General features: G+C 35.1%; 1 protein-coding gene across 2 annotated transcripts in view; it reads right to left on the minus strand.

Annotated features, from left to right (window-relative positions):
• Window positions 1-17,911, minus strand: part of LOC140148982 (SLIT-ROBO Rho GTPase-activating protein 3-like) — a 48,653-nt gene that overhangs the window by 15,730 nt on the left and 15,012 nt on the right. For both annotated transcript variants that reach the window (XM_072171107.1, XM_072171108.1), the window contains exons 4-9: window positions 15,246-15,308; window positions 12,919-13,056; window positions 11,686-11,814; window positions 9,807-10,028; window positions 4,877-4,978; window positions 80-283 (exon numbers count right to left, since the gene is read on the minus strand). In XM_072171107.1, coding sequence (XP_072027208.1) covers window positions 80-283; window positions 4,877-4,978; window positions 9,807-10,028; window positions 11,686-11,814; window positions 12,919-13,056; window positions 15,246-15,308 — 858 coding nt within the window. The remainder of the gene's footprint in view (window positions 1-79; window positions 284-4,876; window positions 4,979-9,806; window positions 10,029-11,685; window positions 11,815-12,918; window positions 13,057-15,245; window positions 15,309-17,911) is intronic.

Here is a 17,911-nt window from a genome sequence, read left to right on the forward strand (position 1 = left end):
ATCAAGCCTAATAATGAAACTTTCCACCTTGAATAACCTAGATGGGTACTCTTTCAACATAATAATGGTATGAACTCACAGACAAATAGTAGAACTCTGTTTCCTGTTGTAGGTGTTTGCCAGATCTACGAGCTGAAGGCGTCCTATTCAATCCACTAGCTACAGAAGGCGAACTGACCAACCTTTCCCGCAGGCTCTGGAAGTGTGTAACAACCTCCTCTTCCAGGGAGTTGCTTTTGTCGTCCTCCCACCCACGATTCACTTCTCGCATCGACTTGTGATTCTGTAAAAATGTGATAAAATGTTGAAATACTCCATTACAATGCTGTACTGAACTTGGAAGTTCTCTTCATTTACAAAAGTGTAGGCTGTAAACATGCACTTAAGTTTGCCACTAGAGGAATTTACCTATAAAAATGTATACCTATTTATGAGATTATTGCTATGCCTCAATACATCTTTAATCGATCACAAACAAAAGTTTAAACACAACTTACTCTGCAACTGTTAGTTGAAACTGAAACATACAACACATTTATTTCAAATATATTGACAACAAATTTATGGAGACGAAACCTATACTTAAGGGGAGACTATACCTTACACTTTGAAATAGAAAACATTGTATAATATATTCTTGAAGTGCATGAAATTAAGTATGTCCAAAATGGAAAGGACACATCAAGTTTAACACTTTTTCCAATCAAAATAGCACACCATCTCATTTCCCTTTCAACTCTATTATTATTAGGCACAAAACAAAAATTTGATTAAGAAGAAAATGGGAAAATCACTATGCAGTACACTTTTTTAGAAAATGCTATGTGCTACATGCCAACTCCTCATTAATATTAAGTTATATTTTGGGGCCCTTTTTTAATGTAAAACAAATAAGAAATAAAACCATCAAAACTCAGGGAAGAAATACTAATGTGCTACAATTCAAATTTTTAAAGCTATGCATTCAGTCTTCTGACACACTTTTATTTTATTTGACTTTATCATGATTAGCTTAGAATGTATGTTAGGGTGTGTTTTTCATGCCATAATTGTGGAAGTGGTAAAAACTGCTTTTCACACTAACATAATTATTTCTTGGATAGTTATTCGATAAATTTGAATATATTTCCATATTATTAATTAGCATATCAAAATACCTGTAAAAACAGCAATGCTGATATTAAATCATTTTAATGTTTAAATCTTGCATTGAAAGGGTTTCTTTTTTATTTCATAGCTAATGCTATCAACACCCACCTTTTGCAAAATGTGTTGCTTGATATTGGCTAAATTATTGAGGAAATATGGTTTTGCTATTTGGACATTTGTGGACACAATTGGATGGTGCACACCAATCACTTGTTACTCCCTCAAAGATTTACATGCACAAAAATATAACACAAAGAAGGGTGGGTGGAATTGAATTTTTTCAAATTCTTTTTTGCCAACCACTAGTAGTTCTCATAATTGGATGTATTCAATGGAAATGTTGGCATATGTGTAAGCTATAGTCTCCCTATAATCTTAATTTTTCTATTATAAGTTGGTAATTAGTGATAAATCAAGCTACTGACATGTAATTGATGAACGGCAGCAGTGCAGATAACACCCAGACCACACAGATGTGGTAGTGCATGGAACCAGACATAAAATAACAGGCAGGTAGGTAGGTAGGCAGGCAGACGGCAGTAGGCAGGCACACAGGCAGGCAGGCAGGCAGGTACATAAGGTAGGCATTATTTGATGTGTACATTACATGAAGGCATTACACAACACACCAGTCAGCCCCAAGTAATTGGTGGAGTTGAAAAGGAACATATCATACCACAGTTGCATGGCGAGGTGGAGCGGCATGATGATGATGTCAGAATTGCAATTCACACAAACAAATAAAATAAATGCACACACATTCAGGTGGAAGAGATTGAAATATGGAGGAAATAATGAGAGAGAAAAAAGAAGAAAAATTGATTCATCAAGAAGTAATCCAATTACAATATTCCTAGCTTCTTCCTAGCTCTTTTTGAGATCATGCCATAAACGAATCCCATGTAATATACACCATTCATACGCTCCTAGATAGTGAGAACCAATCAGAGCAAATGTAGGTAAATTACTAGCCATGCATAAATATTGTATAATTGCCCAACGCGTACTACGCACAGTGGTTTCGGACGCATTCATTTTTCTTGCAGATGGATGCATTTATATTTGCTTGCATTTTCCAAAATTTTAGTGACAATTTTGTTATAAAAATAACAAAAATCACTGGAGATAAGGTATGAAATAGGTTAATAAATGCATATCACTTGTTGCTTGAGAAATTGTACAAAATAATGCACTTGTACTGAGATGTTGATGCGTCTAATACACTCCCGCCTTCAGGGCTCATGCATTAGACACATCAACATCTCTGTACAATTTCACTCCCAACAAGTTTATTTATCAAGTATTATTTATTAACCTATAATTGTGGCAACCATCTACACATTTTCACCATTTGCCTGGCATGACTATTTTCGTCAGGAGACAGTTTTGGGAGGTGCTGATTTTGGAGAGTTTTCTCAGCAGCCCATTTGCATGTTAGCTGAAAGAAGTGGACTTTTGTTGGCATGAAATTGACATTTTATTTTTGAACATGGGGTATAATGGATACACCCCTGTAAATAAGATGGTTGGAGAATAGCATAGTTTGTGTACAAGATCAGTTCATTAAATGGACCCTGCACACATTTTTGAAGATGTTATTGTGTTAAGACTTGTTATTTTTAAAACCAGTAATGGTAACATGCCTACAGAAAGGTGTTATTCAAAAGAAAAATCCAAAACATACAAACGGCATCAGTTGAAAATTTTGATGATTAATTCAATTATAAACTGTGAAAAGTAATTAGTATGAAATATCAAGTATGAACAGTAAAAGGCCAGGTTACTTTTTAAAATTCATAATACACAGTAAAATGTGTTTAAAACTTGCAAACACTATACATGGTGAATGACAGTGAAAAAAATTAATTCAATCTGAAATGAATAGTCTTTCACTTCTGATGCTTTAAAATAATTCTCAACTGAGGAGATTCAATTTATGCAAAACAAAGTATATTCTCATATGACTTTGTATGAAATTCTTTGAATAAATACAGCACATATTATATTTTGCTGTTCACTTCCACAGTATATTAGCTTAACCCTATTGGAAATCCAAAGTGGAATTTACATAACTTGATTTCTTGTGTTCCATATGAAGTTTATCATTCTATCAAAACCCAAAAGCAATTGACACGTGCGTGGATGAGGGAGAGTGCTCATTTGTAAACACTGGCAAACAAGAACAAACACATGACAATTCTCTGCATAACTGTGGACACACAGGCACTGCAGATGTCCGCATTTATAACCATTGACCACAATTTCTGGTCAGTATGCTCACAGATAGCGACAAATTAACCACATCCACCTTATGGCAAGAAAATCAAACTGTTGTGTCTGCAGTGTGATAGTAAGGTGGATTGATGCCCTTGGGTGCCAGTGTCTACACATAGGGGTGGGTGTGTTTCTGAGTCTGTTTCTTTTCATGCAATACGGCATGCAATACTACACAACAAATATGTGATATACTTTGAGTTCATTCACCATGAATTGTGCAGCATATTGCAATGGATAGTAATCAAAACTTATCCATCTTGTAGACAATTTGGAAAATAATGACTGCCTTTCTGTTCGCAATGAAAAGTAACTGAGCTGCTACACAAATTCATGATTAAGACCAGACATTTTTGTCTTATAAAATCTGCATTCACCTATTAATGATAATGGAATCAAAATGCTTTCATTCATGCTAGATCTACTTACAAGCTAAAAGCACAACACCATATAACTAATGCACTCAAATTGAAACAAACACAGGTTGCTGTTGATGGACTCTCTGCACTTGTTCATGGCATTACCATTATCCTCTTGAATTTTGTTAACCAAAAGATTCATAGCCAGCCTAATAAGCACTGACATATGTTTGTAGTTAACTTTTGCTAAGAACCAACATTTTCATGCATATATGACTCAACAAAAGATCACTGTATTTAAATTTACATCAAATATTTCAGCAAACAGCTATCACCGAGAAATGCATAAACAATATTGTGTTGAATTATAAAGATTTCATCTCACAAAAATATTTCAGCTTCTACATTAGCAAAATAATGCCATGATGGCGAGAGTCTTGGAAAAGTCCAACTTGTTAGATACAAGTTTAGCCCTTTCTTCTAATACCCACAGGTACAGTAGGGGAACCATCAACACAGAAAACAAGAATTCCTTTAGACTGCTGCCCTCAGTCGTCAACCGTCTGGATTGACGACTGAGAAAACTACGTGGAAAAAAGTGACGGATTTTGCAACAGGATTCCTGTGGCATAGAGCATCGCAAGTTGTGTCCAAATTGACCTTTTGACCGAGTTTGTTGTTTTTAGAAGTTCAGAGCGCGATCTTGTCACAGCGGTAGCGGTACAGCGACGTGGTACACGGGCGCCGCTAGTCAGTCGCCTTCGGCGCAAACCAAAATCGCATTGAATAGTTTTCAGAAGTCCGTCATGATATTGGCTGTAAGATAATCAGTCGTCACTATGAAGCATACACAGTACATGCGAAGTGTAGACGGCTGATTGGAATTAGTCTAGAATTCCTTTAGAATCATCGCTACATGTTCTCATTGTTGAATGGTTCCACTAATGTGCCCTCATAGAAGTACAAGCAAAAGAATGGAAAATTGTCTAACTACAGTGGGACTAGCCACAAGATAACAAATGGTAATTCATGTTGAGTAATGATGCAAAGCGACATTTCAATTTGAGCCCATTTGTCGCTTTCAATAATCATACCTCATCTACTTTAAGCTGCAGGTCATCAATTTTGGTGTTGAGTCGGTGGTATGTCTGCTCCATGTCGCTCATGAATGAATAAGGTGCTGTCATCTCATGGGTCTGGTGAAAGGAAATATGTATTAAATGTGAGATCAACAAGAGTAACAATTATTGCAACTAACATATCCATTTAGGGCACTGAGGTGTTTTATCCTTACACTTTACAGAGAATCATATTTTAGTACAATAGTTGTTATGACTATATGATGCACAAAAAAAAAATCTGATGATGCATTAACCAGGCATGAGAATAAACTTGCATGGAAAAAATGAAACTGATAAGAAACCTGAAATAGCATGTGAAATTGATCAAAAACACCACAAAATGTCATGAAAATAATTAAAATTGTGTAACCTTGTCTTGTATTTAATTGATCACTGTCATAAGTAAAAATGCTACACTTGGAAACAACAGGTCACAACAATTTCTCTGCCCAGAAGCATTTGAAGAGTTCAAGTACAATGACCACAATAAATGGTATTTTCAAACATTTAGAAATTCAAATAAGACCACCAACTTGTGCCCTATCCTATCTCTATAATGCTGGCTTTATATTGATTTAAATTGGTTAGAATATTTAAATAGCACATATTTCTTATCATTTTCTTTTATTTGACCAGTTATAAATATTTGCTCATATCTCAAATTGAGAAATTGATATATCTGCATTTGCATGCACTCTTCATTTATTTAATTTCTAAAACAAAGTGAAATGACGTACTTTTAAGTGTACAATAAAACATTGCGGTCAGCATGTTAAAACATGCTGACCGCAATGTTTTATTGTACACATGAGAACTTGTTTTTATGTGTGCATCCCTAACAAAATTGCAAGGGTTGTATAAATTAGACAAATGCAATTTATTAAACTGCATTTCTCAAGTCTAAGAACAAACACAGACTTTATTTTGCCAGATTTGCATATACAAAGATTTGGACTTGGGTAAAATATGAAATGTTCAGTTTGATTTTTATTGTTGATTTTGGGTCTATTACAGGGTGAGTCAAAAAGAGTGCAATAGAGCAAAGAATCAATATTTATGTAAGAACCACGTTGAACTTTCCCATTATTGAAATTTTCTATAAATGCAACACTCAATAGCCACCTTCTATGAAAAAATGAAGTGAATCACAACTACCGTTTAATTTTTATGAGTCCTTTTGCTGCGATACCCAATTTCATTATTTGTCCACGAGGTACCATGTATTATAAATGAGAGCACACAATGCACGATAAAGGCACCAGCTCTAAAACTGACTTTAACTTTTTAACTTGATTTTTGCGTTATTTTAATTTCTTTTTTCTGTAATTGATGAACGGCAGCAGTGCAGATAACACCCAGACCACACAGATGTGGCAGTGCATGGAACCAGACATAAAATAACAGGCAGGTAGGTAGGTAGGCAGGCAGACGGCAGTAGGCAGGCAAAGACGACTCTTCCTTTTGTGTGCGTGGTATGGTAACAGTGCGAAATTTTGTGTTCATAAGGTAGGCATTATTTGATGTGTACATTACATGAAGGCATTACACAACAAACCAGTCAGCCCAAAGTAATTGTTGGAGTTGAAAAGGAACATATCATACCACAGTTGCATGGCGAGGTGGAGCGGCATGATGATGATGTCAGAATTGCAATTCACACAAACAAATAAAATAAATGCACACACATTCAGGTGGAAGAGATTGAAATATGGAGAAGAGAATGAGAGAAAAAGAAGAAAAATTGATTCATCAAGGAGTAATCCAATTACAATATTCCTAGTTTTTTTCCTAGCTTTTTGTCAAACAAACTTTCTAACATTCCTTTAAGTCTTTCAGACTTCACTCGAATCCAACAGTTTTTTTAAAACCCCAATATGTCCAATTTACTGGATATTTTATAACTCACTCCACTTCAATTTGCGCGCATTTCATTTCGACATTTGAAAAAATCCGCCTACAAATTTGTATATTTTGATAGAGAATAAACATCTTTAAAGTAAAGGAAAAATAAATAATGTTTCTTCTCCTTAAACAAGACCAAGGGCACTAACAATTTGGGTGCTCCATTTTATTTCAATGCCAATGAGGTTAAGAAAATGGCAGTTGTTCCAAATCTACCTTACACAGAGTGGGTTGACATTCAAATTTTAGATGTCTCTTGGACAAATATTAAAATTGGGTATCGCTATAAAATGTGCCATAAAAACAAAACGGTAAATGCTAACTCCTTGATTTTTTCACACAAGATAATTAATGGATATATCACTTATAAAATGTTTTAAAACCTAAAAGTTTCAACTTGGTTCTTAAATAAAAATGGATTCTTTTCTCTATTGCACTTTTTTTGACTCACCCTGTATTACCCTTCATGTGTGATATCGAGCATAAATAGATGAAGTGCATTTTTAAATCTGTAACTTGTACACTTTGACTATGAATCAAATCAATATGTGAGTATTGTAACATGTAAAACTACCTGAATACAGTTTCCCCAGAGATATACCACAATGTGAAGAACAGAATTATTATTCTTAAACACTTACGAAAGTTCCTCCAATCTAATTAGCACCGAATTGACCAATTCAGTATCGCGCATTTCAGCACAAATACTTATTTCAAAGAACTTCATTATTCACTGAACTTCATTATAACCAAAATTATTAAGTGGTATTTGTGCAAATTTTTGCACATTCAGAGCGTTATTGTTTCAAGAAGGGAGGCACCATTAAGTATCCTTGGCCCGGGGACCACAACCCTAGCTACGCCAGTGAGTAACAAAAACCGAATAATTCTTGCCTATTATGAGCTGATCATAGTATAGTAAAAAAATATAAATCAAATGAGTTCCATAATATAATTTTGATTTACTATGAAATAAATCAAATGGTCTGAAACTATTGACAGTCTCACATGTGTATAGTTACATGCAGACACTTTAATATGAGGAAAATCTGTCACTTTTGTTTTACAACAAAACATTATCTAGAACTAGATGTGCATGTCACCCATGTTATTTCCTATTAAATTCTATTTCATTTCTGAATTCTGTAAAGTTATCATGCCAAAAATAATATTTTGCAGTTGCAAATTGTTGTTTCTAGAGCACAATGCCACTCAAACCTAGATTCAGGGTGTGATTAAATGTACATTGTACCAGGATGAAGCTCAACTGAAAGTAAACAATGGCCCAGGATAGCTATGATACATTCCTATACTTAAGATCCATCAACTGCTTCACTTTCCAAACAATTTTCAATGTTGTTAATTTCAACAAGTTGGGCATTTTTTGCAGAGGCAGAGTTTTGCATGTTACTTTCTTCATTATGGTTTTACAAAACCAACATAATTATGTATAATACTTATAGTTAACTTTATTTCCCCAAACAAAATGGCTGGTTTCAACTGGTTCACAATGTTTTCAGTACTAAGACAAAACAAGGGGCTTTTAGTTCACATTCACACATACTTCTTCCCTATTAGTTGTTATCGTGAACATTTGCCTTTAGAAGTGAAATCACTTTCAAATTTGTACTCTCTACACAAGACTGAGGCAAATTTTCCCATTAGTAGCCTGATAAATAAAGTGGTAGAGTGGCTAGCCTTAATATCTCTGGGCATTTCATACAATTTTTAATTTGTGTTTTTATCAAAGAAATGTTAACACAGGTCAGTGACTCTGTAGAAAACAGTTGCCAGTGTGTGGCAAGGGCAAAGACGACTCTTCCTTTTGTGTGCGTGGTATGGTAACAGTGCGAAATTTTGTGTTCATAATTTGTTTGTGCTAAATTTTGTGTTCATAATTTGTTTGTGCTTCATTAACATCAAACAATTTCACTTGTTTTACATGTACAACTTTGCTAATTTGTGGTTTTCTTGCACTGACCTATATATTACTGTATGTTTCCTGTCAGTCCTGGTTTTGTTATCTTTTTGATTTGTTCAAAATTTGTGAAAATCAATGTAGCCCGAATATTGACAGGTGCAGATTCTGTGGAGTGATATATACGTATACCTGACATCAAGCTTTGTATAATGGTATTTGTTAGAACTAAAAATAAAATGTTGCATCAATAATAAGTTGCTGCGTGACAACAAATTACCAATTAAAAATGATTAATGCCATTTCTCATCTCAAACATACAACTAATATTTTGAGGAAGGTAATATACTTTTGATACTGTCAATTAATATAAATGTCAAGCACTTCTTTTCAATGCCCAGGACACAACCTACTTTAGCAACTTACAGGGGAAGTCTGATAGCAGCCAGGCCAATTGCTGTTACGCTTGGCTGGTAGAGTATGACCTCAAGCAAGTTATGACTACATATGTGCTGCATAGATATGGACATGAATCAAATAACACATAATAATACCTGTTGCCTATTGAATACAGAGAGTGTGTGAAATCAAATGAATTGATTCGTCATACACCTGGATTTTGATTATACATAAAGTTTGTAAGTTGCAATACAAGCTATATTAGGTTAAATGTCTGCTATGGGCCAAACATGTATAATACTATTAACAGTATAACACATGGTAATTTCTATATCCACACCCTTTACTGCTACAAAATAGGGATGTCATATGTGTATTGAAAATGGTCAAAATATGACAATTTTGTTTTCTTTTTGAAAGTTTAATCAATTGGAGAAGATTGACAGATTTTATTGAACTATATGGTGGTGCGCAGTACTCTGTGATCACCATATATTTATTCACAATACGATACAAATAAAAAAATATATGCATATAAATCAAAATCTTTTGAATGGAGTAAAAAGTACTGTGAGTAAAAACCAATATTTGCAACGTACATACCAAGTCATATACAAGGAAGATATAAGGGTAACAATTTAAGTCGATGAAGAAGAATTAAAAGCCCAATTTTGTTGTGCCTACCTGGTCTCCAGGATGAGGATGGAAATCAAACAGCTCTGGTAATGTGAAGGCATTCTTATTGGCATCTAGGAAGAGCTCTTTATCACTGCTACCATGCATGTTGCGTATAGCTAGCTCCAATCTTTGTAGTTCCTCACTTTTCATCTTGTGCATTTGCTGTTCAGCTGATTGTTTTGCCATTAGATTTCTCTTTAGTAACCGTATATATCCTAGATCTAGACACTGAAGAAACAACAAAGACATTCATTTCAATAATACTTAGCACAAATGTGAAATTACTTTGTGAATTAATAACTACATAACATTAGTTTAATGATGTAGACACTTGTCACAGTATTGTGCGAGCTCTTGTTTCCTCACACCCTGATTACTGCAATTCTTTGAACAGCAGACTGAAAAAGAAGATCTTGATCAACTTCAGCGCCTACTATGGCCGCTTGATTTGTTTTTACTCCTTGCACGCACACCCACATACCCTTTTGTTTTCCCATCATAGTGTCAAAACCATCGCCGATAGGGTAAACTATACATTTTATTAACCATCTGGACAAGATGAAGATGATGAGCTTGGCAAAAATATTCTCAAATTGCTGATATTCATGAAGTAGCCTAATTCTGTTTTGTGAAAATTGACTTTAACAATAAATGTAGGCATAATAGAAGTTACACTGGTTCCAATAAGTACCCAAAAGGCTCAGGGGTATGATATGACGCATTACTTATTTTATGGAAAATAATCACAATCTAGTTTAACAAAGAGGACTGCAACTATAAAGTGTAAACAAACACAAATTCAAATTGATTTATGATAATCCACTGTCAAAATCAGAAACCAAGTCAAAATTGATAGCAACTTTTGACTACGTAAACAACATCATACTAACTATATCAAATCAATATTGTAACAATTTTCATAAATATTTGTTGAAATAAATGTTCAGAAGAGTTGAACAAAAACCATTCACCTTAATTCCAACACTGAACAAGGAGTATAATTTTCTATATAAACCAGGAAGTATAATAACAGTAACAATTGGTATTTCAGCATGAGTTTCTATCTGGTTTATATGGTTTCTGTTTAGATTGGCCTCACTTTGATTTATACTAGTTACTACATGAATTATAGTTTTTAGGGAAGGACAACATCTCTTTCATTCCCAAGTTCAGCATTCAAGGGCTTGAATTGATTATGTGACTTTATTGTACTGGAATTAGATTTAATATGAAGTTGTATTTAATATGAGTATTAAGATTTTTTCCAGATACCACTTGAACTTGCCCTTTTTGTTCTTCCTTATTTCCTGTCTTTGATATCAAAAGGTCACTCTGATGTGTATCTGAGGTATTACCACAGAATTAAAGAAGGAGAACCAAGACTCGATCACAATCTTGATACAGGCATGAGCAAAAATTGGGGTATTCGGTTTCCCTCGGAAAGCGCTCGAGGCACTCGTTGTCATGCACACACAACATGGATGATAGGACCTGCAAGCGAGTACCAAGACGCTTCAGATGAGACGCAGAATCGTTTTCGTTCCGTCTCTGCGCACCGTCGGCAAAGAACCCCGAATGCCCCCAATTTTCAACCCATAGCTGACAGTGCGATTGTATGTGGCGGTATAGGGAGTCCCGTTTCTTCTTTTCTAATTCTGTGGGTATTACCAAAAATTACTTCAATAACTTATTTATCAAACTTGATGCATTTTAAGATGGGGCATATACTTGTAAGGATTGGTAATGAACAAAGTACAGGCATCAACTGGTTGTTGGCTAATACATATAACAACTATCAGCAACCTCTTACTATGGCATCAAACTGCAGGTAATATGTAGACATAAATCCACTGTTTTGACCAAACTCTACCCTGACAACACTTACATCTATAACATTGGTAACATCCTCTTTGAAGTACTTTTGAAGACTAGAATTGACTGCTCCTATAGTGGTAATGTAATCATTTCTGGCTTTGGCTGCTTTTAACTCGGCTTCATAGAACTTATCTGTATTCTGTTGCAAAAAAGAAAAAAAAGAAAAAGTTTATAATTTCAAAACCTAACCATTTCTTAATTATTCAATAGATATATTACACATGTCTCAGGTCAAAGTAATGTCCATATGTATGATCCTACATTACACAATAATTCAATAAAGCTCCTTTGATACAGTAAGCCTTGAAAATACATTAGTGAACAGACAAAGCATTGGCCAGCATGTCCATCTATTTTTAGCAGAAAACATATATAGTTGGCCCCAAATATGCACAACTCATTCACAAACCCATTCATAGCATATTGAAGCCTCTGTGCAACAAAAGCTCATCTCCCTTAATCCCCTGGTTAATGTTATTCATTAGCATTGTTGCATTTATGCACAACTAAACTCAAAGGGGCTAATGGAGATGAGTCTTTGTTTCACTGAGCCCTTGATATGTAGACTCTCATTCCACAATTTGAATAGTCATACTAGGGTATTATTTTGATGCAATATTGTACTTTTCATCACTATGCCAGCAACATCAGTGTTATGGCTATTCACTGATTCTCTCTCCTGTGATTCACAATTATTTGTCAAATCAAGGATGATAGGCAACTTTAATACAGTGGCTAACCCCTGTTGTTGAGTCATCTTCAATTCAAAGTAAGACAAGAACTTATTGGCAACACAAAACTGCATTAGTGACATGTTCATTTGTTTTCATCATAAATCCACACAACAGCACTTAGTACAAGTAATAAACAACACCCAGCAGGACTACAACTATAAAGAACATGCCAACATAATCATCAATGACGCCAACAATTAAAGCATCTTTCGAACTGGCTCAGTTCCTCTTATCGCGATGCCCTCATTTACGCTCGTGGCAGCCACCGATCCTGCCAGGACGAGGACTGGAATGCAATTGGTCATTGCCAGGGATAGTTTGTCACACCCATCACTGAACCAGTGCTAGGCATCCTCATCTTTTATAAACTAACCTGATTCTCTTTGTTTCATGTTATAGCAGTTCTTTAAATCTAATCACCATTTGCCATAACTAAACAGATATCATATGCATTGTATGATATAAAAACAAATAAATTGATCCAATTTAATTTGATTTGATTAGATTACCTTATCTAGTTGCTTCTCTAATCTCTTGTCTACTTTTCTGTTCTTATTTTGTATTCTCCTGACTTCATCTTCTGTTTCTTTCTTCTTCCTTCCTGCTTCTGCACAATCTCTGTGTGAATTGTGATAAGACTTGATAGCCTGCAAATAAACAAAATTAGCACAAAATATTACCTAAGAAAATACACAGATGTCCCCTGGACGAGGAAGAGTACTTGTCTACTTAAGAAATTAAGGATAATGCGGTATCCTTTTTGGATGTGCACTCCGAGGTTGCGAAAATAGTGGTGCGACATAGCCAAGCGCAGCCCAATTTGTAAACATATTTTTATCAAGCTGGCAACATTAACCCTACCATACCAAACATCAAAAACCATACTTCACAAAGCATATGCACGGGCAGGTATCCCGTGTGATGCAATTAAGCGCCACCATGCCAACAGTCATATGGTCACAGAAAGCTCAGCTAGGGCATTAGGGTTAATCATCCACAAACGATACTTCTCACCTTTCATTTCTATTCAAATATCCCAAATTAGCAAGATTTTATGAGGAAATATCAACTTTTTGCAGACAATTTTGAAGTTGTTCTCGTATACACTGCATAAAAACATCACCTATCACAAAAATTAGATGCATAAAAATGCACAACACTCGGTCTAAAATGAACCATGCTTTAATGTCATTGGGAGGCTTTAAAGGGATTTTGTAAATATCAAACCCAAATCACACTCAAATTCCCAGATATTCAGATATTGCATTTTTGGGACAATTGCAGATGTGCTAATGAAGTGGACAAATGGCAAACAGGAAATCCCAATGCAGTTGCCAGTTCTTGGAAAAATGAAATGTTGGTGTCATTTCAGGTAAATGAACTGGTAACCATGTGGTCAAGCAACCAGCATCCTCTGTGGTAAACAGACACAAGAAGAATAGTGTGAGAAAATGAGTCTGGTAGACTGCAAAACATCCACGGTGCGTACTGTTTTCTAGGACTAAATATATGAATTATCTACCATGATTTTACCATTTTATAGTAAAAAATATTTTCTTATATATTCTTTTCGTACAACTACCGTAATTAAGCTAAATTAGTTAGATGTCTGACATTCACTTCGGACTTTCCCACGTAAATAATTTATACATTGTAGACACTAATTGGTCTCCTAAAAGAAAACTACCTCAAGTACTGGTTTGTTTTGGCTGTGTCTCAAAATATATTTATGCACTATCCTTGTCAATTTGCTTGAACACATTGATGGTATATGATACCATCATACACCTCTATCTTGAATCTCTAATTTCTCACATCAGCAGCAATGTTGAATATATTGACTAGAGTCTGACATTAGAAAGAAAATCATTACACAAATCTTTGAATTGGACTTTTGAGTACAAGTCTGTCAATGGTTAAAATTACAAGTTCTTAAGGGATCCAAAATGAGCGTTTATTGCGTTTCGACAGTATTTTTTGTGGGACATGAGAGCACCTCAGACCCATCGAATTGCATTCTGAATCTGAAGCATGTCTTTCTGATATCAAATAATTTTCATTTTTTAAAATCACAATATAATACAAATTTTATGACAAATTATAAAAATTTGATATTTTCAATTTTTGATATATATAACAGTCCTCGAAAGTAAATTATATAAATCTAATGATATATTCTTAAAGTGTATGTAGCAGGAGGAAAAGCCGACGGTCAATTGAAAATTTTGACCTTTCATATTGAAGATATGGATTTTTTCCCAAAAAGACCTATTTTTTTGGTGTTTTGGGAAAAAAATCCATATCTTCAATACTGAAAGGTCAAAATTTTCAATTGATCGTCGGCTTTTCATCCCACCTACATACACTTTAAGTATAAATCATCAGATTTATAAAGTTTACTTCAAGTACTGTTAAATATCAAAATATCAATTTTAATGATTTGCCATAAAATGTGTATTAAATTGCAATTTCAAAAATCAAAATTATTTGATATCAGAATGACATTCTTCATATTCAGAATGCAATTCGATATGTCTGATGTGCTCTAATGTCCCAAAATAAATACTGTCCAAACGTTCATACCCCAGCCCTTAATGAAATAAAGCAGTAAACATGGTGTGTCAAAAGTAAGGTGACCAAACTACTCATCATTTTGATCTGACTTCCATTAGATTTGGGATTCATCCTAATAAGTGCCTACTCCTTATTAATTTGCACTGTAGTCTATATAAATGGACAAATAATAACAAATTCAATCTAATCAATAAGTAAATATATGAAAACTGCACCCCAGTAGGATGTGGCACTAATTAATTAGGACAAGCATTGTACTTACAGAATATAACTCATTGAGCTGTCTTATTAAATCATCATGAACACCTACAGTCATTTCACGACTCTGAAATCAAAACAAAAGGAACAAAATCAATTGTTAAAAGATAGTATCAAGAATATTCACAAGAAACTTTCGTAATATAAAAATAAGAAATCATGTCTGTCTTATCATGTCCAGTAGAGGAAGGCTGAAGAAGGAAACAATATCACTCTGTACAAACAACCAGCATTGATCTGAGGGACAAGAGTCCTTAGTGGTGGGGTACAATCTTCCTTCTGGGAATATGACGTCACACTTAAGAGATTTCCAGTCTGTGAGCCATAGGGTGTTAGGAATTTTCTAATAATGCATAGTATAAGTAACTTACTTCAGTGAATTTTGTGATTTTTATCAGCAAATTTTATTTGCATTAAATTTGATAAATATTTTAAGTGTATGTAACTTGTGAAGGTAAACCTCTCGCATAGTCTTCTTCTTCCTTAAAGTGCCTCCCTCATATGTATGAGTATTTTCGCACTGCGTACAGACAAGCTGTACTTATTTTTACTATGGAACCTAGAGTAGATGAGTGTACAGTCAACAGTACCAGGATGATCCCCTGCTCTTTTCGAATAGCCTGTGACGTTCTTTAACGTGCACACTACATTAATGTGAGAAAATATGCATGTACACGGGACCGACAGCTTAAAGTGCCCTCCGAAGCACTAAGCAAGTAGAGTGAAGTGCTTTGCTCAAGGACACAAAGAGCCAGCCGAGCTCAGGCGGACCTGGGATTCGAACCCTTGACCCTTAGATTCACAGTCCAACGCCTTAACCGCTAGGCCACGCTCACCTCCAACAAGGGAAATGTGTGCTTTATTTGTGTTCAGTTTTGTTATTTATTTTTGTTTCTGTCTATCTTTTTTTATTATTAGAATTTAATCATTTCTGGCTAAGGAAACAAATCTGTGCAAATTACCTTGAAAAGATGCAATAAATTTCAGTTTACCCAACTTAAAACTATAAGTAGAATCAGATAGAGAATTAAATGAAAGCAATTTTGATTGGCATTATTTCTTTCCACATGGTCATGCCATACCACACATACAGGTTTTGGTCAGATCACTTGCACAAGAGTTTCCTTCCTCTGTGAAGCATTATGTGCTCATCCAAATTATTTATTTTCCGCTATTGAGTCGGCTACAATTACATTTTGGAATGAAGGCTACAATTTGTAATTATATTATGTTTGGGTAAATTTGAAAAATAAAAATAATGGCCAGGGTCAGGGTCAGGGTCATCAAAATTTGAGGGGGGGCACAATTCGTTGACTAAGCAGTCAAAATAGCAAAATTGATAAGGTGTTCGACTATGGTGCGAGAGGTTGCGGGTTCTAATCTTGGCGGTGGTTTAGTACATTCGTGTGAAAAAACTTAGTTAGCTGGAAATTCACCTGGACGGTACTTACTGCTCATTGTCTCTTGTAACCGATACAAAACTTTGCGGGGGGAAGCTGATCCTGGCTGCAAAGCAAGGTCAATTATGGATTAGGGTCACTAGGATGTGTGCTTCAAAGCAGCAAAGTCCCTGTGTTGTTGTTAGATGGTTTATGGAATGATGTGGGGCCGTAGCGGTTAGCGACAACCTGTAAGATGTGCGGAGGCTTGTGGAGCAACGTCTAGGCATTGTGTCTGTGTACAGCGCACTATAAATCATTAAAGTGAAGTAGGATTGGGGGATGGAATGTGGCCCCCTCAAAATGAAGTCCCAATCGAAGCCATTTGGTGCACTACATTTTTACACTTTTATTGGTGACAGTAGCACAAGACCTCAAAATGTGATCAGTAATATTAATGAGACGGAATTAAAGAGTACTGTTTGTTTGTATGTCGCTCATGGAGGCAACTTTATGCACTTTCAGGTTATTTTACTTGTATGTTCCTGGCAAACTTCAATCCAAAGTGTGTGATTGTTTGTAATGCTCAAAGCCTCTTTGAAAAGAAAGCGGGATATGTTCCCCTGCCTCCCCCCCTAGGATTGACAAGGTAATGGTAATGAGGCAGGTTATATACACCATCAATTTAAGGAACATGTAAAAGTGAGTTTTGTTTTTCTTGTCAGCATTATGCTGTACATGAAATGGCACCTGTACTTGCATGATTCATCGCTATTCAGGCAACATTGACATTGCATTGATGCTGAATGAAAAGAACAACAAACACAGTAAACAGTAAAGGCTAGCCTGCAGGTCAATGCACATGTACAAACCATACAAACTATATAATACATATAATGGGGTGTTAAAAATAAATAAGTTTGTGCTTTAGAGTGTGTATTATGATATGCCTGGGTCCTAGTCCAACCTGGTAGGACTTGCTTTTCCCAACTTCATATGTGAGCATTTTTTGATGTAGCAGATTCCACTTTTCCAGGATCTGTGGAAGGAGCAATTTAGATATTGCTTTTTATTGTACAATGTATAATGATGATAAGCATATATAAAAGTATTTATTTTCAGAAAGGAAATGATACAAGGAATCCAACTTGCAAAAAAAGATTCCTGTAAAAATGAGCAGTTTCTGAGAAAATTGCAAAAAATTATTTTACTTTACTGACTAGAGGAAGGCATACGGACTCAGTAAACTTTTGAAAGGTACATGATTTTCATTTGTGGTCAGGTAGTTGTC

This window comes from Amphiura filiformis, chromosome 3, assembly GCF_039555335.1.
Source record: "Amphiura filiformis chromosome 3, Afil_fr2py, whole genome shotgun sequence".
In the NCBI taxonomy this organism is placed as follows: Eukaryota; Metazoa; Echinodermata; class Ophiuroidea; order Amphilepidida; family Amphiuridae; genus Amphiura; species Amphiura filiformis.